At 54.1% G+C, this 24,381-nt stretch overlaps 1 protein-coding gene and 1 non-coding gene across 2 annotated transcripts; both read left to right on the forward strand.

Annotated features, from left to right (window-relative positions):
- Nucleotides 1-822: 822 nt before the first annotated feature.
- Nucleotides 823-24,286, forward strand: CACNG8 (calcium voltage-gated channel auxiliary subunit gamma 8). The gene is given in 5 exon segments (NM_001435920.2): nt 823-1,093; nt 3,742-4,201; nt 14,846-14,929; nt 16,097-16,237; nt 17,864-24,286. Coding segments are annotated over 4 exon segments (1,272 nt in total). The 5' UTR covers nt 823-1,093; nt 3,742-3,921; the 3' UTR covers nt 18,631-24,286.
- Nucleotides 18,097-18,176, forward strand: MIR935 (microRNA mir-935). Its single transcript, NR_038568.1, has one exon. It is a non-coding gene; the product is annotated as a microRNA mir-935 (primary transcript).
- Nucleotides 24,287-24,381: the final 95 nt, after the last annotated feature.

The following is a 24,381-nucleotide window of genomic DNA, read 5'->3' on the forward strand; positions in this document are numbered from 1 at the left end:
TTTGGAGGCTTCCTCAGTCTCTACCCCTGACTCTCATTTCCTGGGTCTCTCTCTCCCCCAGTCTCAGTCTCTCCCCATCTGTCTCTCTCTTTGGATCTCACTCTTCCCTTCTGCACCTGCCTTTCTATCTCCAGGCACCTTCTGCCCCTCGGACCCTTCTCCCTTAAATGTTTTTCATTCTCCCTCTCCCTCTCCCTCTCCCTCTTATCCTTCTCTCCCTTAAACCTTTGCCCCATCCCCAGGTTCTCTCCCCCCTCATTTCTTTCCTTCTCTCCCCCATCCTCTGCGTCTCCCTCTGTCTGTCTCTCCCCATCTGTCCCTCCTCCCCCTCTCTGGATGACTCTGTGTCTCTTCTTTCCTTCTGTTACCCAGATCCTGACCCCTCATCCTCTCCCCTGTCCCAATCTGTCCCCATCCCCCATCCCTCCCCCAGCCTCTGGGTTCCTCTCTCTGCCTCCATCCCCTTCTCTCTCTGGATATTTCTCTCTGTGTGTGTCTCCCTCTCCAACTTCCTTCTGCTACCAGCCGCTGCCTCCCCCAAATTTCTCCCTCCCCCATTTCTGTTTCCCTGACTCTGGGTCTCTGTCTCTTTCCGCTTCTCCTGGCTCTGTCTCTCTCCCTCCCTCTCTGGATCTCTCTCTTTTCCCCCAGCTCCCTTCTGCCACCCAGACCCTGCCCCCCATCCCTTCCCTCCCCCCCCCATCCATCTCCTCTCCGTGGCTCCCCCATCCTCAGCGGCTCCCCTCCCCCTCCTTCCCTCCTCCCTCTCTCGTCCTCCAGCTCCGCACTTTACCCAGCGACACGAGAACCAAATTGTCTCCTCACCTTTCTTTCCCCCATCCCGACCCCCTCTCCCTTGGAGCCCCAGCACCGAGCTGCCCCTCAGCCTCCCCTCCCACCTCATCACCCCCATTTCCCTTCCGCCTCCTCATCTCCATCCCCCCAACCAGGTCGGACGCCTGGGTCCCTCGCTGCTGGGGGAGGGGGAGCAGTGAGAACTGGGAGCCACAAGGGTCTTCCTGGGGGGGTGCCGTCAGGGGGGCTCAGCATCCCCTCCCCACTGCATCGGAGAGTTGACCTATCGTTACCAGAGGTGAGACGGATCTTTTTATTAATCGGAGGTGGGTGGTTGTAGAATCCAGGCTCTGTGACACCCCCCCCCCCAGTTCTGGAGGAAGGAACTGGTCCCCTTCAGAAGGAGAAGCGATGCTGACCCCTCTCCTATCCCAGAGCTTCAGAATTGGGGTCCCCTGCTCCCTCCTCCGTTGCCGCCTCTGGCAGATGGACTAAGGGAAGAATCCCCCAAAACAGGCAGATTGCCCCCCAAATAGACAAAATGAAAAGGTCTCGAATCTGTATTTGATGGAGAATTTCCCTCATTTGCCTCCTCTCTCTATCCCCTCCTTGTCCTGGGCTGTAGGGGGCCTGGCAGGGGAAGGGTATGTCTTGGAGAGGGGGGTCCCAGACTCACCCCCAGGTGGAGACAGGAATTTGCTCGGATGCTGGAACTGGTGGTGCCTGTGGCAAGGGGGCACAGATACACGGGGAGAAGAGGCCGAGAGATGGAGAGGAGCAGAAACTCAGCATCTTCCTGGAGAGGAAAGAGAGGAAGGGGCCAGAACTGGGGGAGAGGGAGGCTGGGGGTGTCAGTGTCCAGGGCACTGATGAATAGGGCTCGGGCAGGGGCTGCATGTGGGCAGGCAGGCGTGGAGGTGAGGAGGGAACACACGTGTGGGGCACTAGGCCCAGTTGCCATGGAGACACCCCCCCCAGACAACCTTTCCAACACCCCTCCTTGGAGTAGACCCAGCGAGGGCCAGCTGATGGGGGCAGAAGAGGCCAAGGTCACCCTGGTACTGGGACCTCGTACCAGGTTTTTTGTTTTTTCCTCTCCTCTAAGGCTTCCAGGCTCTTAACTCTAGTAGGAGGCTTGGGGGAAGAAGTCTGGGAAAAAGTGGTGGAAGCAGGTAGGGGATATACTGGAAGGTGGGTTGGGTAAGGTGGAGATGCAGGGCAGGGGACGTGGTGGTGGGGTTGCTGTGAGAGGGGGGAAAGAATGAATGGACTCTTCGTTGGGGGGGGGGCAGAATGGGAAATGATTCCTAATTGAAAGAGTTGTAGTCTTGTGGCTCAGCTATTTCGAAGGGGCACCATCTGTGGAGGCGATCTTTTTAGAATCGGAAGAAAAATGAGTGTACAGTGTATGTTCCGGCACAGGTGAAATAGTAGGGGGAGTTCTGGGGGTGTCCCCAAGAGGGCGAGTCTGGGGGAGCTGGAGTAGGGTGAGGAAGGTGGCAAGAGCAAAGGGGAGCCTTCATGACGTAAGAGAAGTCAGGGCAGGGGGTGGGCAGTGGGGAGGGCGTTCTTGTAAGTCAAAGACAGAATGGGAACTCCAAGTGAACTGGGGAGATCTGGAAAGGGGGTTCATCCCTCTCATAAGGGCTGCAGTGAGGGATCTGGAGGTAGGGGGAGATGGAGAAAGGGCAGAGGAACGGGTTGGGGGGATGCTGGGTGGAGTAGGGGGCTTTCCTGCCACAGCAGTGAGTATACAGGTCAGAACTTGGGGGAGGTCTGAATGGAGAGGGATGGAAATTTGGGGTCTGGAGAAAGGGATTCCTGTGAGTAGAAAATGCCGTACCACTCACGGAGGAAATTTTTCTTAATGGAGGAGAAGGTGATGGCTGTGATGAGTTTGTCTAAGTTGTAGAGACACTAGGGGCTGGATTTGGAAGACTCCTATAAACACACCAAAGAGTGGGGGATTTTTCTCCAGTCTAAGACGGAGTAGGGGATGGGGGATCCAAGAGAGACAAGTGGGGGCTGTCAGAGGGAATGTGATGGAAATAGGGGGCATTCTTCCAAACCAGGGGGTCCTGCTGTGTTGGTTTAGTCTGAGAATCCCCCAGAGAGCATTTAAAACCCTAGAGGCTCAGGGCCACACCCCAGGCCAATGAAATCAGAATTTCCCAGGTATTAGTCTCTTTAGGGGTCCTCTGATGGTTTCAAGGTGCCATCAAGGTTGGCATCCTTGGTCTAGAGGCCCAGGGGTCTGAGTGGGGAAGGGAGTTCTTAGGCAGAGGAGACGGGGGGGGGGGTGGGGGGGGGCGGGGGAGGGGGGCATCGGGTGGTAGTGGTGGAACAGTGTGTGGTTTTCGGAGTTGTGCAACTGTGTGCTTCTTGGGAGTTGTGCCAACAGGATTAGCTGGGAAGATTTTTCTTTTTTCTTTCTTTTTTCTTTTCTTTTCTTTTTCTTTTTTTTTTTTAAGGTGAGGAAAGATGGAGAGATTTCTTTTTCCCAAGTAGAGGCCACAGAAGGTGGGGCTTTCAGGGACAGATAAGGAGCGTGTGGAACTTTTAGGAGAGAAAGGTGTGGTGAGAAAGGAGGAACCGGAGAGGGGTCCCTGGGAGGAGGAAGCGCTGGGGGCTCGAGGGAGGGCTGCCTGGACGGTGAGAAGGGGGTGGGGCTGGGGGCGGAGCTGGAGGGGCTTGGAGGCGTGTCCTACCACGGTCTGGGAGGGCTCTTTCTCAGAGTGCGCTTAGTGGGAAGACTTTTTTGAGCACAGGGAGATTTCTTTCTTTCCTTTTTTTTCAGGGAAAGGGAGGCAGTGGGGAGCAGAGTGGAAGGAGTTTCTTCAACCGAGGAACGAGTAGGGATTTTTTTGGGGGGGTGCAAGGAAGGGGGTACCTGGGGGGGGAAGCCTTCCCGTCTAATCCTTGATCTCGCTCCCTGCCCTCCACCAGCCGAAGACCATGGCCGCCCTCTGACCCCCTCCCGGGCCGCAGCCTCCTCCTCGTCGCCCCCTCCCCAGCCCCGGGCCCCCCCACTTCCGCCTGCGCTGTGACCCCCCCCCAGCCGCCGGCACGGCCCCGCCCCCGCTGCCCCGGTGGTGGCCCACGGCCCCCCGGCTGCCCGTGGTCAAACTGGAGTCGCTGAAGCGCTGGAACGAAGAGAGGGGCCTTTGGTGCGAGAAGGGGGTGCAGGTGCTGCTGACGACGGTGGGCGCCTTCGCGGCCTTCGGCCTCATGACCATCGCCATCAGCACGGACTACTGGCTCTACACGCGCGCCTTCATCTGCAACACCACCAACCTCACGGCGGGCGACGACGGGCCCCCGCCCCGCGGCGGCAGCGGCTCCTCGGAGAAGAAGGACCCCGGCGGCCTCACCCACTCGGGCCTCTGGAGGATCTGCTGCCTGGAAGGTAGGGTGCAGAGGGCCCCCCCGCCTCGCGCCCCTCCGAGGGAGCCCTGCCCCTCCTCCCCTCCCTCTGACTCTCCCGGTCCCTTCCGGGTCCTGGGCCTTCCCACTCCTCCCCCAGCCCCCGCGACCCCCTCCACTCCCCTCCTGTCCTTTGCACTCTTCTCTGTGACCTGGCCCCCCTCTAAATCCGGTCGCCCGGACCCTCCTCCCCATCCACGCCTCCCCTCCATCTTTCCGGGGGCGCCTCCTCCAGGCAGAATCAATTCCCTGATGTATCCCCCTCTGCTCCCTCCCTCTCACCCGCTCTGGGTGCCCGGCCGGCCTCCACGTGGGGCTCCCTCTGCCTCAGTTCCCTCGCTCCTTCCCGCTCCGCAGTTCTCCAGAGCCCGCTACTCCTTGCTCATTGCATCTCCTCCCACCCGAGTCCTCCCATGGACCTCGTCACCGACCTCATCTCCTCCATCCCTCTGGCCTCACGTTGGCTGTTTCTCCCCTGAAACATCACGCCCGATCGGGCCATAACTCATGACCTCTCTTCTTTCCTCTGTGCGGCTTGTCCTTTGGTGGATCTCTGTTGTCTTGCTTGCCTCCCCCACCCCCCAAGAGAATTTCGCCCAAGCTCCCATCTTGGTCCTTGCCCTCCTTGGTCCTTTGGATGCCTCCGCTTCGTCTTCTCTCCACCCACCCTCTTTCTCCTTCCATACCTTATTGGTTGACCCGGGGGCCACCGCCTCGTCTAACCTCCATATTCTTTCTTTTCTGGGTCCTTCTCTCCCTCTCGTGGCCTCCCTCCCAGCCAGCCCCCTCTGCCTCCCATCTCCCCACACCAGCCTTCCTCCCATCCCTTCCTCCTCTGTCCCATTCTCAGCTTCACCATTTCTTTACACATATCATGGGGGTGTTGGGCTGAGAAGCAGGACCCCCCGGTTCTAGGTCTCCTGTGCATCTGTCTGCCTGTGTGACCGCTATCCCGTCACCTCCCCAAGCCTCACAGCCCTGGACTGTCGCAAGAAGGAGCAGGACCAGCCAATTCCAAAGCTCCCCCTCCAGGGCCCAAAAGATCAAAATCCCTTCCCTTGTCTTATCATCCCTCTCTTTCCCCCATATTTCCCTCCTCCGTTTTACTGGGCACTCTGGATGAGCAAAGAGTGTTATTATCTCATTTATTCCGATAGGTGGGGTGCCACCCTCCTGTTGGGGATGAGGAAACCGAGACCCAGAGAGGTTAAGCCACTTGCCCAAGGTCACCCAGCTGTGACTGGGGCAGAGCCAAGAGAACTCAGGTCTGATGGATGGGATTTGCAGATAGGCTTTGTCTGGCGTGCAGAATGTTTAAAACTGAAACCAAAATCGGAATCAGTTGCCAACACTTAAAAATAGAGAGGCTGCACATCGAAACTCTGATTTCAGGCTTCTTTTGAACTAGGGAAAGGCCTCACATTTGTGGGCCGATATTCCGTAATGGTCCTAGTTGGCTGGATCCTAGTAGCAGCTGCCTCTTCAGATCAGGCGTGGGGGTCCCCTTTTCTCCAGCCACCTCTGGTCCCCGTCACCTCACACCTGTCCACTTTTCGCATCCCATTGCTTTCTTCCTCCTGCGGGCATTTGGCTTCATCTTCAGACCCCGGTCTGACCGAGCATCAGGTGCAGAGCCGAGGGTGGGGGCTTGTGTCCTGAAACTGCTAGGACAGTGAACGGCAAACAGTCATCATTCCACTTATTCATCCCTTTCTTCAGCAACCCCCCCCCTTTTTTTTTCATTTTTAAAGCTTCATTGAAGTATAGTTGATTTACAATGTTGTGGCGATCTGCTGTACAGCAACGTGATTCAGTTATACACACACACAGATGCATTCTTTTTCAGATCCTTTTCCATGATAGGTTATCGCACAATATTGGGTAGACTTAGTTCCCTGTGCTCTACAGCAGGTCCCTCAACAATTGTTTTTATTGAGTTTAGACTACGTGCCAGGCACTGTTCTTGATTCTGGAGCTACAGCAGTGGAAGGGGGGGGGGAATCCTTGTTTTTATATGTCATATTCTAGAAGGAGAGGCAGATCATACTGGAGATAAGTACGTTGGATGCGAGAGCCGAGGGCTAAGGAGGAAAAAGAGCAAGAGAGGTGATGGGAAGAGTTCTGGACAAGTGTGTGAAACGGTAGAAATGGCAGATGAAGGAGACGGAGCAGGTGACATCCGAGAGGAGGTCTGAATGACCCCAGATGGAGCCGGGTGGCTTCCGGAGGCAACGGCTGCAGGCTGTAGGACATGGCGGAGGCAGTAGCAGTTCGTGCCTGACCACCAGGGGAGCCCGCGAGGCGGGGGCAGAGCCGGTGATGGGGGGGGGGCGCGGTGGGAGGTGCGCTCCCAGCCAATCACAGGAACTTCCGGGTTCAGGAAGCGTGATTCGCTTTCCACGTGGTTTGACATGGGCTTGACCTGCGCTGAGTGAAAAGCTAAGGGGCTCTCTCTTGCTGCTGCTTGCCTAAGGGGAAGGCCGGAGGGGAGGCTGGAAACCTGGACGTGGCTTCTCTGGGATGGGAGCTGTCGAGTTGAGCTTGAATTCGGAGAATATTCTGCAGCTACAGCGGGAAGAAATTGCTGATGGGGCGGGTGTGGGATAAGGGATCTGAGAGAGAGAAGAGACCGCGTGTCTGGAAAGCAGGGGTTTCCGACCTCGGCGCTGTTGGCTTCTTGGGATGGTTAATTCCCTGGTGCGACGGGGGTGGGGGGGGCCCTTCCTGTGCGCTCGTTTCGGGATGTTTAGCAGCATCCTTGGCCTCTACATCTGCCTCAGCGGCATCCACCAGGGTGACACCAAAATTGTCCCCTGTCTCTGGACTAGGAATAAGAGCACCCCTAGTTGAGAATCCCTGCTCAAAGGCTGTGGCCTGGGTTCCAGGAGCACAGGGTGGGGATGAGGGACAGATGGAACGGCTGGTATTTGTCATAGTTCTCTAATCTAGTTGATTAAAAGGAAGGCTCAGAGAAGGGAAGCGACTTTTCCATGATCACACAGCTAAGAGGTCGTAGAGTCACTTGGGGCAGGGGCCAGTGTGGGAAAGGACCTACAAAGGGCCAGTACAGAGATTTTAGGCTTTGTGGGGCGTGCGATCTCTCTTACTGCTCCTCCTAAAAACATCCAGAGACAAGGCGTGAGTGGAGGAGCATGGCTGGGTTCCCATTAAACTTCCTTTATGGGCACTGACATTTGAATTTGATATCATTTTCATGTGCCACGAGATATTCTTCCCTGACAGTTTTTCAATTGCTAACCGAAAAAAAAAAAAAGAAAAAAGAAAGTAAAATCCATTCTTCACTGGATTTGGCAGGCTGGGTTTGGCCCATGGATGGTAGTTTGCTGACCCCTGACCCCTGATCTAAGATGTTAGTGATATGATGTATGAGGCCAGAGTTCGGGGGAAAATCTGGGCTGGAGATATAAATTGAGCGGGGTGGGGGTGGAGGTCGTGGCCCGTGGATGGATGAGCAGAGCAGAGACAATAAGAAACCGAAAAATGAGTTGAAGGGCTGAAGTCTGAGCTCGCCCAGTATTAAAAGACAATCAGAGGCGTTCTCTTGTGGCTCAGCCAGTTAAGGATCCGGCATTGTCGCTGCAGCAGCTTGGGTCGCTGCTGTGGCGTGGGTTGGATCCCTGGCCCAGGAACTGCCACATGCCACAGGGCAGAGCCAAAAAAAAAAAAAAAAAAAAAAAAAAGCCTAATGAGTGAAATGAGAAGAGCCATCAAAGGCAGATGAGAAGGGCCAGCAAAGGGAGCTGAGAAAGGAGCGACCTCATTTTGGGGAAAATGAGGTAAGGCGTTTCCGTCGTGGCACAGTGGTTAAGAAATCCGACTAGGAACCATGAGGTTGCGGGTTCGATCCCTGGCCTTGCTCAGTGGGTTAAGGATCCGGCATTGCCGTGAGCTGTGACGTAGGTTTCAGACACAGCTCGGATCCCTCATTGCTGTGGCTCTGGCATGGACTGCTGGCTACAGCTCCGATTAAACCCCTAGCCTGGGAACCACCCTATGCCATGGGAGCAGCCCTAGAAAAGGCAAAAAGACAAAAAAAAAAAAAAAAAAAAAAAAAAAAAAAAAAAGGTAATGAGGTAAGTGGTTATCCTGGGAGCCAAAGGAAAGGTTTTAAGGAGGAGGTAAAGAAAGGTTGGCTTTCTCATTACTAGAACTGTCACTCATCTGTCACTGAATGCTCGAAAAACTCTGTGCACTGTGTACTATTATTACCCCCTTCTCCTAGAAAAGAAAGCTGAAGGCTCAGAGTTCCCTTGTGGCTCAGTGGGTTATGAATCTAGCATTGTCATTGCTGTGGCTCGGGTGACTGCTGTGTTGTGAGATTGATCCCTGGCTCAGGAACTTCCACATGCTGTGGGCACAGTGAGAGAAAGAAAGAAAGGAAGAAAGAAAGAAAGAAAGAAAGAAAGAAAGAAAGAAAGAAAGAAAGAAAGCAAGCTTAAGGCTCAGAGAAGGGAAGCGACTTTCCCAAGGTCACACAGCAAATACGCAGTAGAGTCTGGATTTGAATCCACATCTTTGTTTCCTAGGAGTCGAGGTAACACAACCACCAGCCTCCATCCCATCGGGGATCCAGGAGTGTAGAAACTGGTCCCCCTGGGCCATTTCCCCCTGAAGGTGCTGCATCCTTGGGAATTCTTGAGTCCCTTCCCCATCTCCCTCCGAGTCTCTCTGAGACACACTGTAGAAAGTCACGACTGGGACACAGACCCTGGAACAAGACTGCCGGGGTTACCTCCTGTCTGCCACACAGAAAGGTGACCTTGGGCCATATTTTTAACTTCTCTGTGCTTTATTTCCATCATCGGTGAAACAGGAATTCTAATAGCCCCTAACCCACAGGGCTGTGGGAGGATTCAGTGAGTTATTATGTGCAAAGCATCCAAAAGGCCAGCAGACACGGAGTAAAGCCTAGATTACATAGTTTAGATTCTGTTCTTCTTCCTGTTATTATTAGCAATTCAGGTGAACAAGCACGGAGTCTCCCTCCTTGATAACCCAGAAGTCCCAGCAAGCACTGCCCACTAGGAACAGCATGCAAGCTGCACATGTAATGTAAATATTTCTAGCCGTGATGTTAAAACATGTAAAAAGAGAAAGGTTCAATGGATCTAATTTAATAAATAGTTTCTACACTATAAGACATGAATAGAAAGGTTAGTAATGTATTTTATTGAACCAAGCACAGCCAAAATATTATCATTTTAACACATTATGATGTAACAATATTAAGGAAATATTACGCAATTTTCCTCATACTGAATCTGAAATCTGGCACATATTTTATGCTCACACCTCATGTCAACTGCCACATTTCATGTGCCCAAGAACCAGCCCTGGGGCCAGGGGCATCTGTAGGGGCCTAGCCACCTTCTCAGGAATTGCAGGCATAGGACTCCAGAATCTGGACCCAGAGCCCCATATAGTCTAGTCAACCATATAAAGCCCCTCTGTGCTCAGCATCTGCAGGCCTTATTATTTCATCGAGTCCTTCCCCGTCGGGGAAGGTATTATTATCGCTGGAGTTTGTCAGAGCAGGAAGCTGATGGCCAGAAAGGGGAAGTGAGTCAGCTGCCTGGCCACCCCACACGGGAGGGCCAGAGCCCCAGTGCTGATGGCAGCACACCCTCGTTCTGTGCCAGGCAGGCCCTGCAACACATAACCACCATCCCAACACGGAAAGAGCTCCCAGCCCAATGGGTCGGGTAAGACACAGAGGCAGGCTGCAAAACTCATGCATTCTGTGCTTGACTCACTGAAATTTTTTTTTTTTTTTTTTTTGCTTTTTAGGGCCACACCCATGGCACATGGAGGTTCCAAGGCTAGGGTCTCATTGGAGCTACAGCAGCCAGCCTACACCACAGCCACAGCAACGCCAGATGCAAGCTGCGTCTGCAACCTACACCACAGCTCATGGCAATAGCAGATCCTTAACCCACTGAGTGAGGCCAGGAATCAAACCCGCAACCTCATAGTTCTTAGATGTGTTAACTGCTGCGCCACAACGGGAACTCCTCCCTGAACTCTTATCAAACCTGATTTGGTCTTGGGACCATGTTCACTTTCCAGTGAGGAAGCCAAGGCTCGGAGGTGTTCTAGGGCCAAGAGCCACACCGCTGGGAAGTGGTGACTCTGGCGTTGAATCCAGAGCGTGTGCTCAAGGCCTCCAGGCTCTGCTGCCTTAAATACACTCAGCTCTGAGGCCGGGCTGTGCATGAGCCTCCTCGTGGGATTGACCATCTACACAGGATTGAGGAATCGCTTCAAATCTACACTTCTGTCTCCTAACCTGTGAAGCAGGGATTTTTTTTTCCCCAGATTTTGTTTTTTTTGTTTTTTGTTTTTTTGTTTTTTTGCTTTTTAGGGCCACACCCTCAGCATGCGAAAGTTCCCAGGCTAGGGGTCTGATCGGTGCTGTAGCCACCAGCCTACACCAGAGCCACAGCAACATGGTATCCGAGCTGCGTCTGCAACCTACACCACAGCTCACGGCAACACCGGATCCTTAACCCACTGAGTGAGGACAGGGATCGAACCTGCAACCTCATGGTTCCTAGTCGGATTCATTAACCACTGAGCCACGACGGAAAATCCCTTGCTTTTGCTTTTTATCTTTTTTTTATTTCTTAATTTTTTTCATTATAGTTGATTTACAATGTCCTATCGATTTTTTTTTCTTTTTTTTCTTTTTTTCTTTTTTTGTCTTTTTGCCTTTTCTGGGGCCGCTCCTGCACGGCATGTGGAGATTCCCAGGCTAGGGGTCCAGTCGGAGCTGTAGCCACCGGCCTATGCCGGAGCCACAGCAACGCCGGATCCGAGTCGCATCTGCGACCTACACCACAGCTCATGGCAATGCTGGATCCTTCACCCACTGAGCAAGGCCAGGGACCGAACCCACAACCTTGAGGTTCCTAGTCAGATTCGTTAACCACTGCGCCACAATGGGAACTCCTGTCCTGTTGATTTCTGCTGTACAGCAAGGTGACCCAGTTATACGTATATACATATACACATTCTTTTTCTCATTATCTTTATCATGTTCTATCGCAAGTGATTGGAATAGTTCGGCAGGGATTTTTGTTGTTGTTGTTGTTACTGCCTAGTATCTCTAGGATTTATCCTGCATGCTGATGTGTTCATATCTGCCGAATGCTTGGAGCAGTGCCTGGTGTGTGGTCAGTCCTCGGTAAGTGCTAGTTAATGGTCATCATGACTAGTGTCTTAGAGGGTGTGCACGCCGTGTAGTTTTCATGCTCAGTCTCATCAAATTAGCATTAATGTTTTGAGAGAAGTACTATGATCCCATTCAAGACAGGAGAGAACTTGGGAGTTGCTGTCATGGCTCAGCGAAAACGAACCCGACTAGTATCTATGGGGATGCAGGTCCAATCCCTGGCCTCGCTCAGTGGGTTAAGGATCTGGTGTTGCTGTGAGCTGCTGTGTAGGTCGCAGATGCAGCTCGGATCTGTCATTGCTATGGCTGTGGCTACGGCCGGCAGCTGCAGCGTGGATTTGACCCCTAGCCTGGGAACTTCCATATGCTGCAGGTGTGGCCCTAAAAAGCAAAAAAAAAAAAAAAAAAAAGAAAGAAAAAGAAAGAAAGAAGGAGAGAACTTGACCCTGCCTGTCACGCCATAATGGATGTGCTGATGGTAAGCATTTGCACTCAAAATGTGTATCTTCATTCATTCGTTCAATTGTGATTTTTATTTAAATATGGTAAAATGCACGTAACATAAAATGTATTATCACAACCATTTTTAAGAGTATAGTTCAGGCGTTCCCATCATGGCTCAGTGGTTAATGAATCTTACTAGGAGCCATGAGGTTGCGGGTTTGATCCCTGCCCTTGCTCAGTGGGTTAAGGATCTGGTGTTGCCGTGAGCTGTGGCGTAGGTTGCAGACTCCGCTCGGATCTGGCATTGCTGTGGCTGTGGTGCAGGCTGGTGACTATAGCTTGGATTCAACCGCTAGCCTGGAAACCTCCATATGCCACAGAAGCAGCCCTAGAAATGGCAAAAAGACAAAAAGACAAAAAAAAAAAAAAAAAAAAAAAAGAGTACCGTTCAGTAGTGTTAAATATATTCTCATGGTGTGCCCAAACTGCAGAACTCTTTTCATCTCGCAAAGCTGAACTCTGTACCCATTCTTTCCCCACCCAGCCCCTAGCAACCATCACTCTGCTTCGTGGCTCTCTGATTTTGAGTGCTCTAGATACCGCATATAAGTGGAATCACACAGTATTTGTTTTTTTGTGACCGACCTATTTCACCTTGCATAATGTCTTTAAGGTTCATACAAGTTGTAGCATGTGTCAGAATTCCCTTACCTTTAGGGAGTTCCCTGGTGGCTCAGCGGGTTAAGGACTTGGCATTGTCACTGCTTTGGCTTGGGTCACTGCTGTGCTGTGGTGCAGCTTCAGTCCCTCGCTCGGGAACTTCCATGTGCTACTGGCACAGCCAAAAAACAAAAACAAAAACAAAAAACCACCACAACAAAAAAGAATTTCCTTACTTTTAAAGGCTGGATTATATTCATTGTATGTATAAGCCACATTTGGTTGATTCATCCATGCATTGATGGACATTTGGGTTGCTTTTGGCTGTTATGAATAATGCTGCTGGGAACATGGATGTACAGATATTTCTTAGAGACCCTGCTCTCAATTCTTTGGAGTGTATTCCCAGAAGTGGAACTGCTGGATCGTATAGTAATTTTGCTTTTCGTTTTTGGGGGGAACCTCTGTACTATTTTCACAGCCCCTGCACCAACAATGCAGCAAAGTTCCAATTTCTCCATGTCCTCACCAACACTGGTTATGTTTTGTTTTGTTTTGTTGTTTGTGTGTTTACAGTAGCCATCCTAATGGGATGGTATTACATTGTTTTGATTTGCATTTCCCTGATGATTAGTGACACTGAGCATCTTGTCACGTGCTTGTCACTCATTCAATCAAATTTCATATGAATCTTGACTAACCACTTACCATGTGCTAGGCATTGTGGTAGATATTAGGGAAGACAGTGGCCAACACCCCATATGCTTACATTCCAGTGGGACAACACGGCTGTGTGTTTGAATTCACCTATCTGCTGTGACTTGATGAACCCTTTTTAATGCCTTGATTGCCTCATCTGGACAATGGGTATATGGCGTGGTCTCCGCTGAACAATTAATTATGTTCCAGGCAAAGTGCTAAATCTGTATACCTGGATTCAAGGCTCGCAACAACTCCAGGAGGTAGATCCTGGTATCCCCTTGTTACAGGAAAAGGGACTGAAGCAAATTGGTCCAGGTAAGGCCAACGAGGTCACAAAATGAGGGCATGATGGATTTAGGCTTCATTATCAAGCAGCGTAGCTCCAGTTCCCAACGTCTGGCCCCTGCCTGACACCAATAATATTATCTGTTTCATAGGCCTCCTGGGAGCTCTGGATGAATTAATCCACCTAGGAGGCACTTAACAAACATCAGCTCTTAGATTATTCATTGCCTTGTAGTCCTTCTTTGCAGTCCTTCCCTTTACCCCCATTTCTTTTATCTGCCTGGCAGTTCCCCCTTCTGCTATCCTTCTATTAATTCATAATTTAAATCTTTCAACACTCCTTTCTCGAGGCCTCTTTTGAGCCAGGCAACGCTAGGGACACGCAGGGGAATCAGACCGCATGCGGGACCCCCCCAGCGTGCTGAGGAAGATCACAGGTCCACCAGATGCATGCTTAAAAGGGGGTAGCACCGCCCGAAGGGGTGGGAGGTGTGTGTGTGTGTGTGTGTGTGTGTGTGTGAGGGAAAGTTGCCTCAAGCAGGTGTCCCGAACGCCACTCGCTTGCAAGGGTAAGTTTTTCATCAGCGAAGGATGAGCAGGGTGTGTAGCATGTGCAGGATGAGCGTTGGGCAAAGACCTGGAGGTTGGAAGAAGCCTGGAGAACTGAGGAAGCAAAATGTATTTATATTTATACTTATGGATACATCAGGCTGAGGGTTCCGAGAGGAAGGAAGGGGCCGAGACTGCAAGACCCCTGGAGGCATACTGCACCTCTCGCGCCTCTGCGGGGCTCCAACCACTCCAGCTAGTCCGTGCAGAGACGGGGGACTCCCTCTCTGTAGTTGGAGGACTGAAGGGACTACAACCCCAGTAACCCGCTGGGGCTGCTGTCTCCTCACGATTGGAAACAAGACGTCCTAGGGCCTCATGGGAAATGTAGTCCTCCTTGCCCTCGGTCGCCTCTAGCTTTTCCCACGCATTTTCAGACTCAACAGGTTTTGAGTTGAAGGGTGCCTTGACTTTGCTGAAACCCATGCCTTCTTTCTTACCGAGGAGGAAACAGAGGCCAGAGAGGCTGAGAGTCTTTGTCCAGGACACAGGGCAAAGGTCCTGGTGGCCTGGTAGTGAGTGTTGCATACTCTTTCTCCTGTTTTCTTTAACTGGTGGGGAAACTGAGGCCCAGGAGGTTGAAAGTTGGTTCCAGACCGTCTCTACCGTTCTCCAGCACTTCCTGTCTCCCAGTCAGCCCAGGGGGAGAAGGGGTTTGAGGAAGGGGAGGATCTATTCTCACCGGGGTCCCTCACTCTTAAGTGCCCACCTACCATCACCCCCATCCCCCTCCAGGATTGAAAAGAGGCGTCTGCGTGAAGATCAACCATTTCCCGGAGGACACGGACTACGACCATGACAGCGCGGAGTATCTACTCCGTACGTGGGGGTCCAGGGCGCTGCTGGGGGGACAGCGGGGCCTGGGCAAGTGGAAGGAGGGGGGGCACTGCTCAGGTGCCTAGATCGACAAGCAGAGATGAGCTTGTCAGCCAATCCAAGTCCAGATACTGAGATCCCCTGATCTCCGATTGGCTCAGTGCCTCTCCCGTCTCCTCCTCTCACTTTGGGGCGGGCTGAGGGGGGATCCCGGGAGCTGATTGGCCCCCGTGCCGGCCTGGGGACTCGAAGCAACTCAGTGCGGTAAATGTTGTCACTCTCTGGGCTGGGATTGGCCACCGCGTCCTGGGGCCGAGAGGGCATCTGCAGCGCAGACTGGCCACTCTCGGGAGCTGGCTGGGGAAGCCTGTGGTGCGATTGGCAGCTACGCCAAACGCGGCAAATCCCGAGTTATGATTGGCTGTGGCCTCAGCCGGGCTGAGAAATCGCCAAATCTGGTTGCCTGGGGTTTGCGGGAGGGTGGAAAGGACTGCAGAAGAGGGGGGGAGAGGGAGACACAGAGAAGAGGGAGAAAGAAAGAAAGAGGGGGAAACCCAGAGCTACAAATGAAGCCGGACAGAAAAGGTGGGGAGAGAGAGGGGGGACGAAGGGAAGAAGAGGAAGCGAGGGCGGGAGGGGGCAAGGGAAAAGAGAAGAGACACCCCGAGAGACAGATGAAGCCAGGCAGAAAGGGGGGTGGGAGGGAGAGAGAGATGTAGAAATTTGATAGAAGGATCTGGAGAAAAGAAAGAAATGCGCAGAAGAGAGGAAGGGAAAGATAGTGAGAGAAGGAAAGAGAGGGAGAGGAGAGGCTCCACAGAGAAATAGAGAGGTTGGGGGGAGGGGGGGGGAGACTGATTAGAGGGGGGTGGAAAAAGGAATATGCCGGGAGAGAGAAAAATAGGGGAAGAAAGAAAAAGAGAGGCAATCAGACTGAGAAATAGAGAAATTTTAAAGACGGGAAAGAATGAGAGGGAAAAAAAAAAACAAAAAACTCCCAAAACCAAACTGATCAGAACACAGGCAAAAAGGAGACTTGGAAAACTAGCGAGAGAGAAGCGGAGAGGAAGGCAGGCTGGAGGCACGGGAGCCAGGGCGCAGGCGGCAGCTTCTGACATCCTGACTCCCACCCTCCCTTCTCTCTCCCCCTGCTCTCCTTTCTCTCTCTAGGCGTCGTCCGGGCCTCCAGCATCTTCCCCATCCTCAGCGCCATCCTGCTGCTGCTTGGGGGCGTGTGCGTGGCAGCCTCCCGGGTCTACAAGTCCAAGAGGAACATCATTCTGGGCGCAGGGATCCTGTTCGTGGCAGCAGGTGAGAGGCAGAGGGAGGGGGAAGCCCACTTGAGCGCGCACGTGTGCGCGTGTGGCGTATGAGTGTGTGTGCGCGCGCACCTGCAAAGCCACCCTGTCGCGGGCGCTCCCTGGGGCCCAGAGCCTTCCTAGGCTCTTCCCAAGCTCCATCGCCACCCTCTGGGCGAGGTAGGTGTCGTCTTCCCTCCATCTGCGGGAGTGAACTCGGCACAGACAGGTGTCTAGCGCGTAATCCGAGATGCCAGGAGTTTAGATTCCAAAACCCGCGGGCCAGGAAAAGGAAGGGGAGAAGCTTTGGAGACGGGGTGGGGCCTTGAGGCTTAATTGTGTTCTTGAAGATAAGAGTTGTCTCTACTAAGAGGGAGAAAGTGATTTGGATGCGGATGGGGAGGAGCCTGCTCTAGGGGGCAGGGCCTCGTGTACTCGGAAATATCCGAGATGGGGCTGGTCCTGCGAAAGCATCCAGACCAACTTCGGAGTGAGGCACGATTTTAAGGCGCAAGACCCCCTTTCAACTCAAAGTGAGTAGCACTGGGAAAGTCCAGGGGTCGGAGCCCTTTCGAAGGGGTGGAATCCAGAGGAGAAGGGGAAGGAGTTAAGCAGCAGGGGATGCTTTGGAAGTGGATCAAGATCTACAGCGGGTGGGGCTTGGAGTGTTTAAAAGGCTGGGCTAACAGCTCCTGCCTCGGGGAGGAGCCTGGCTTCAAGCCTCAGGGGGCGGGGTTTGGCAACCTGGAGGCGGGGCTTAGAGTAGCCGGAAGACTTGCTTTAATAAGACCAGCAAGGAGAAAGCCAAGAATAGATGATAATCATGAAAGAGTTTAGATCAGCATGTGTCAGGACCTGGCGAGTCAGAGCGGGACCATGTCATTAACAGTTTAAACAAGCAGAGGGTGAGGCCTAAGGGAGACTGAGATTTATAGCAGGTGGAGTTAGACTCATCAGGGTAGAATGTGGAAACCCTGGCCAGGATGATGTTATCAAGGGCAGAGTTTAAGCCAGCCAGGGAAGGGCCTGGGCCATCCGGACACAGCTTAGACCACCCAAGGTGGGACCTAGACCCTTTGGGCCTAGACCACCTGGCGGCGAGGCCTACGCCATCTTGGGGCAGAATCTGGACCATCCAGGGAGGAGTTTTAGACCATCGAGGTCAGGGCTCGGACCGTCTCAGGGACGTCCACTAGGCAGGTCCATTGGGACCATTGGGTGCGAGCCTGTACCATCTAGGGTGGGCCCTGGCCCACTGAGGCAACGTTTAGGCCAGCCAGGCGGGGCTTTAGACGGACAGAGTAGGACTTGAATTAGCTGGGAAATGAGCTGGGTGCGGAGCTTGGACCCTGCAAAGCAGGATCTGGGGCCCTTTTGGGGCGAGGCCTGGGCCAGCTGGAGAGGAATTTAGACCGTCCGGGAAGGAGTGGGACCACCCGGAGGTGGAGCTTAGGCCCTCTGGGCGGGGCTAGACCACCGTGGGTGGAGTTTAGCCTAACTTGGGGTGGGGCCTGGGCTGGCCGGGGTGCGCTACGAACTACATCGGGGGCGGAGCTTAGACGGCTGGAGAGGCGGCTGGCTGGGAGGGACCCGGGCCAGGGGTGGCCTCGAGGCTCCCGTGTCTGACCGTCCCGCCCAGGCCTGAGCAACATCATTGGCGTGATCGTGTACATCTCGGCCAACGCGGGCGAGCCGGGCCCAAAGCGGGATGAGGAGAAGAAGAACCACTACTCCTACGGCTGGTCCTTCTACTTCGGCGGGCTGTCGTTCATCCTGGCCGAGGTGATCGGCGTGCTGGCCGTCAACATCTACATTGAGCGCAGCCGCGAGGCGCACTGCCAGTCTCGCTCGGACCTCCTCAAGGCCGGCGGGGGCGCAGGCGGCAGTGGCGGGAGCGGCCCCTCGGCCATCCTCCGTCTGCCCAGTTACCGCTTCCGCTACCGCCGCCGCTCCCGCTCTAGCTCCCGCTCCAGCGAGCCGTCGCCGTCGCGGGACGCGTCTCCTGGCGGCGCCGGGGGCCCAGGCTTCGCCTCCACGGACATCTCCATGTACACGCTCAGCCGAGACCCGTCCAAGGGCAGCGTGGCCGCGGGGCTGGCGGGCGCCGGTGCCGGCGGCGGCGGCGGCGGCGGCGGCGGGGCGTACGGCGGCGCCGCCGGGGGCGCAGGGGGCGGCGGCAGCGGGGCGGGCGCCGAGCGGGACCGCGGGGGGGCGTCCGGCTTCCTCACGCTGCACAACGCCTTCCCCAAGGAGGCGGGCGGCGGCGTCACGGTCACAGTCACCGGCCCGCCTGCTGCGCCCGCACCTGCCCCGCCCGCCCCCGCCGCGGCTGCTCCCGGGACCCTGGCCAAGGAGGCCGCCGCCTCTAACACCAACACGCTCAACAGGAAAACCACGCCCGTGTAGGGGCGCGACGGGGGGCGCCGAGGGGGGCGTGTCCGGGGCGCGTGCGCGGGCGCGCGTGCAACGAGGCTGCCGGGGGTCGGGGGCGCCCCCCTCCTTCCCCGTGAGCGCGCTGGAGACGGCTCCGCCTTCCCCCGCGCCCCCTCCCCAACCCCCGGGCGTGGGGGAGCGCCCCCCCACTCTCCGAATCAGGGACCCCGAGGGAGGAGGAAGGGAAGGGAGGGGGCTGTGGGGAGGGAGCGTCGTGTTTTATTTTTCTGTGGGATTGGGGGGAGGGGGGAGGGCTCTGGTGTTTTTTGCAGTTTTGAGATGTTTTCTTTTTACTGTTTTGCTGTGTGCATGTGGGGGCGGGGCAGGGGGAGGGACTCCCAGCCCGGCCCAACTCCTGGAGAGGGGCCCATAACACACGAATATAGAGTTACACCTACAAACTATATATATGCTCTATATAAAGACACAGAAAGATAAAGGGATGCAGAAAGGCAAAGTGGCACGGGATGGACGGGGGCGTTCATTCGCTTCATTCATCATTCCACGAGCGTTTTAAAAACACCTGCTGTGTACCAGGATGGCGCTGGGGAGGGAACGTGAACAGGCACAGAGAGGTAATCCTTCACGCATTACCAGCAATTTCTTTGTGTGCCTAAGTGCCAGGCATTGTCCTGAATGCTGAGCCTACAGAGGAAGAAAGTCAGACAGGGTCCCCAGCATCCTCGTAAGAGTTTACCTCTTGTGCCTGAGACAGACATCAATCAAAGAATTGTGTACACAATCAGTAAGTTACATTTAGGGCAAAGGAAAAATACAAAATGCTGCACCAGAGAAGCTTAACCCAGTTTAAAAGGAAGGGATATTTCAGCTGACACTAGAAGGATGACAAGCCCACCAGGGAGTTCCCTGGCAGTGCATCAGGTTAAGAATCTGGCATTCCACTAAAGCAGCTTCGGGTGGATGCGGTGCCACGAGTTGGATCCCTGGCCCAGGAATCCAACCTTTGTATGACTCAGGCACAGCCAAAAAAAAAAAAAAAAAAAAAAAAAATAGTCAGCCAGGTGAAGCAAGAGGGAAGTGCCTCAGCCAGAGGACAGCATATGCAAAGGCCCTGGGGCAGGAAGAGCTTCCAGAGAAGACTAGCATGTACATAGTGAGCCAGGAGCAGATGGAACCAGAAAAGGCTGGAGATGCGGACAAGGTCAGACTGCCCAAGGACTTGTAGGTCAGGCCAAGAGTTTAGATTTTATTCTGAGGGCAGTGGGGGTGGGGGACATGGCTTTAAAGAGGATTATAACATGAATGGTATACAAAGGGAGGCAGGAACTCAGAGACAAGAGTGAGAGGCAGAGACATGCTGAGATCCGGCATTAAACACAGGCACTGGCTCTTAAAAAACACACTCGTCGTGGGGGGGGGGCAGATAATTACGCAAATACTGAAGCACAGGCATGGTGTCTGGTGTGCAGGAGAAACACTGGGACTTAGAGATTCAAGTTTTGCTCATTCATTAATCCAGCCATTCATGTGTTGCCATTTCTAAGTGTCTGCTAATGAACCAGGCAGGGTGTTAGAATCAGGATCCCCAGTGGTTCTCTCAAGGAGGAGTCAAAAACCGAAATCTAGGAGTTCCCGTAGTGGTGCAGCGGAAACAAATCTGACTAGGAACCATAAGGTTGCAGGTTCAATCCCTGGCCTTGCTCAGTGGGTTAAGGATCCGGCATTGCCGTGAGCTGTAGTGTAGGTCGCAGACGAGGCTTGGATCCTGCATTGCTGTGGCCAGGGGCTACAGCTCCGATTCAACCCCTAGCCTGGGAACCTCCCAATGCTGCGGGTGCGGCCCTTAAAAGACGAAAGACAGGAAAAAAAAAAAAATCTAGGCAGAATGATCGGTGCTATAACAGGGACCAGGAGGGGCACCTTGACCAGAGAAGAAGAGACAGCGCGACCAACTGCCAGGATTGGACAGTACTCAGGGAAATTTTTGGAGAACATCAGGCCCAGGCTGGGATTCAAAGGATGAGTGATGAGGGGTGAGGAAGGCTTTCGTGGCAAAAGAACGGGGGTGGAGGGTATGAGGATGAAATCATGATGTATTGGAGACAGGGCCCATCCTTTGGGGGTGCAGAAGGTCAGGTCGCAGTGGGAGGTGAGACCAGAGCCGCAGTTAGAAGCCAGAGTCTAAAGGTGCAGGGATTCTAGGCTGGGGGGCTTGGGCTTTATTCCAAGGGTACTGGGAGACACGGGAGAGTTTTGAGTAGGTAAACAGCAGGATCAGATGTCAGGGTTAAAAGGAACCACCACGGACATGAGAAAGGGGTGCACAGGAGGCTGATGCTATGGAATAGATGAGAGAGAATGGCACTTGATCTGGAAAGGGCTATGGGGTAGAGGGGCCGGATGGGGGTATGGCTTCGAAGGTCCCTGAGGATCCGCAAGGGAGAGTGCTTAGTGGGTTTCCCTTCATTTGCTCAACAAATATTTCCCAAGGTCCCCAGCATGCCAGGTCCTTTGCTGGGCATCGCAGGGGGTACAGAAATGATTCAGAGCCTGCCCTGCCCTCCAGGGGCTCCCAGTCTGAATGAGAATACAGCCATGGACACACAGCCAGGAGGAAGTGCTTGGCGATGGTGCTATGCTGCCGGGGGGTCCACCTGCCTCTATCTTTATAACATGGGGCATCAGTAAGGGAACAGAGGAGGGACGGGACCAGACCTGGGTGCTGGGAATTTCCCCCTGGGGCCCCTGTGGATGGACTAGAAAGACATCTAGTGCCCAGGCAGGGGACCGGGGAGGAATTCCATGGAGGCAGCATTGGAAAGGGATGCAATGAGCAGGACAGAGGAGAGCTTAGCGTAGAGATATAAATGGGAAGGACAGGGAGACGTGGAGAGAAAGGAGACCAATTCAGTGGGAAAGGGGGAAAGATGGTTAGGGGGCAGTGGATTCTAGAGTCCCAAAGCCACACAGAAGGCAAGAAAGGTGGCGGAGGGTTGCAGGGGAGGAGACGGGGAAGAGGGAAGTTGGAGCCAGAAAGATGAGGGCGACAGCGACCAAAACTAAGTGAGTCCCCAGGACAAGGAAAAAGTCCACGACACAGGAAGGTGATCCAGAAAGGAGGGGGAAAGGGACAGGAGAGAGGGTGACACACAAGTCAGAACAGAGGCGTCTCAGAGATGCCATATATTTATATTGCAATATGTATATACACACATACACGCAGAGATGGCGGGGCAGAGCTGCAGGGATGTGCCCAAAAGAAATATAGAGAACAGAAGCAAGCGTAGCATATAGGAACAATCCATTTCTTTGGTTTGTTGCAGTGTTCATCCCAAGAAATACTCACCAAGTGCCAACCTGTTCTAGACCCGGCTGGGTGTAAGTTCTGTGGCAGTGGGCGGATAGCCAAGGTTTGCTCTCCTGGAATGTACAGGAGAAACAAACAATAAGAATTTCAGTTATATGGAGTTCTCGTTGTGGCTCAGTGGTTAACAAACCTGACTAGTATCCATGAGGATGCAGGTTCGATCCCCGGCCCCACTTGGCGTGTTAAGAATCTGGCCTTGCCATGAGCTGTGGTGTAGGTCACAGATGTGGCTTGGATCCCGAGTAGCTGTGGCGGTGGTGTAGACCAGCAGCTGTAGCTCTGATTCGACTTCTAGCCTGGGAACCTCCATAGGCTGCGGGTGTAGCCCTCAGAAGACAAAAGACAAAAAAAAAATAATAATAATAATAATTTCGGTTATGACAAAAGGCCTTAAAAATGAAGCAAGACGTGGTGATTCGCTATGAGGAGCCTCAGGAAGAACTCAGGACAGAGGTAACGAGGGTTGTGAGCAGAAAAGGAACTCAACAAGCATTCTGGCCAGACACAGAAGCTCTGAGGAGCACCTGATTTTTGAGGAGGCCCCGTGGCAGGTGGAATAATAACGAGGAGGAAAAGTGGGGTGAGATCAGAAGAAAGGGCAGGGGACCAGTCCTGTGGGGAGCTCGTAGCCCTGGGAAGAAAACTGAATTTCATCCTAGACTTGGTGGGATGGACACAGGAACAAGCAGCTCCTATTTTTATGTAAAAACAAAATAGTGTGCAGTTGGGGCTGTGCTGCTGCTGTGAGTTGCCTGGAAGGGGGTCACTGGGGGTGGGGGGATGGGGATTTGGGAGGGAGGAATCAAGCATCCTCCATTGGACGTGCGTGACCCATGAGAGATGCCTGTGAGCAATCCAAGCTGGGCTATCAGGTAGCCAGTTCGGTGTGTGAGACTGGAGCTTGGGGGAGAGGTCGTGGTGGTTGAACATCTAAGTTTTTGAAAGGCCAGTGTCTAAGAGACAGCTTATTTAAAGCCTCCGGACTGGATGGGGTGACCTAGGAGGTGAGTGCAGAGAAACAACCCTGGCCAGGGCCTTGGAGGCATCTGCATGGGGTGAGAAGGGAGAGGACAGAGGCGAGGGGTTGAGAAGAAGGGACCAGAAGGAAATGGCCAGCGGTGCCCAATGCAGCTGAGCAGGCTCCATGGAGCCACGTGGCCATTGGTTAGGTAACATGACCCTGATAAGAGGTCACCGCCATGCAGGGGTGAGGCCTGGAGTCCTGGAAGTGAGTGGAAGGACGAGACTGCAGAAAGGGTGGTGGAGGGAAAGAGACAGCAGGCCATCCTTGTGGTATGACCGTGATAATCGCTTTGCCACCAAAGACACAGATACCCTTTCTGTGAAAGGAGAGAACGGAAGACCAGCAAGGAGGGAGGGAGACAGAAGAAAGAAAAATACACCCTAAAAGGAGAGAGCCGCTACCACAGGCAAGATTGAGAAAGATGGGGAGACCCAAGGGCCAGGAGGGGAAGGCGGATCCAGGAGGCAGGGCAGAGGTGCTGCCAGAAGGTGTCTGATTTCTGAGAATGGAGGCGCCTGGGGCCCTCACCCAGGGCTGCACAGCCCAACTCACCATCTCACGTTGCTGCCAGCACCCGGCACTTTCTCAGATTCCCCTCTGAGTCCTGCCAAGGCCTGGGAACACCCCCAGAGGGGAAGGAAAGGACAGGTCTCACTCATTCATTTAAGAAACAGTCCCCTAGGCCGTCCAGGTGCCGGGCCCAGCAAGCTCAGGGCGGGGTGGGGGGGCCTCAGATTCGAAGACAGGTGTCGTGCTCCTCTCTCAGGCATTGAGGAAGTGCAGCCAGCACCGTCCCTGGCCTGGGAGGGGAATGTCTCCGTGCCACTATCGCCCTTCATTCATTCATTCCAATCACCGATGCCCATTTCCTAAGGCCCCTTGTGGAGGCGGTTAGGGCTGGGCGGTGCCGAGGACAATGAGAGGGGTTCCTCTTGCACCCGAGCCCTGCCCCAGGCTGACGCGTGAGCCGGACACAAGCTCACACAATCGCAGTCACATCCCAGGGCAGTGCGTGCTCCAGCGGAAGTGGCCCGGGGCGCCGCGGGCATCCAGAGAGGGCCAAGGTGCACCCAGCCAGCTGGAGCAGCCAACCACAGGCGGCGAAGGAGTTGGTGAAAGGTGGGTTCCACCTGAGCCGTCGCAGAGGGGCTGAAGGGGCGACGATCAGGCCCTGCTGCCATTCCACACGGCTATCACTGTCCTTGGCCCTGGGGGAGCTGAAACTGCATGGAAGGTCCCCCGGGGGGTGCCCCGTCTAATAAACTCGATGAAGAGGACTGCGGCTCTGGTTCCCCGCTCCTGACACCAGCTTCTCTCCAAGGCCTGCCCTTTCTAACCTCCAGGAGAGCTGAGGACCCCTGCCGGGACCCTG

The sequence above is a fragment of the Sus scrofa genome, chromosome 6 (assembly GCF_054392235.1).
Source record: "Sus scrofa isolate SSC_HxYL_T2T_F1_AM1 chromosome 6, Sscrofa_HxYL_maternal_Yorkshire_Landrace_v2.0, whole genome shotgun sequence".
Taxonomy (NCBI): Eukaryota; Metazoa; Chordata; class Mammalia; order Artiodactyla; family Suidae; genus Sus; species Sus scrofa.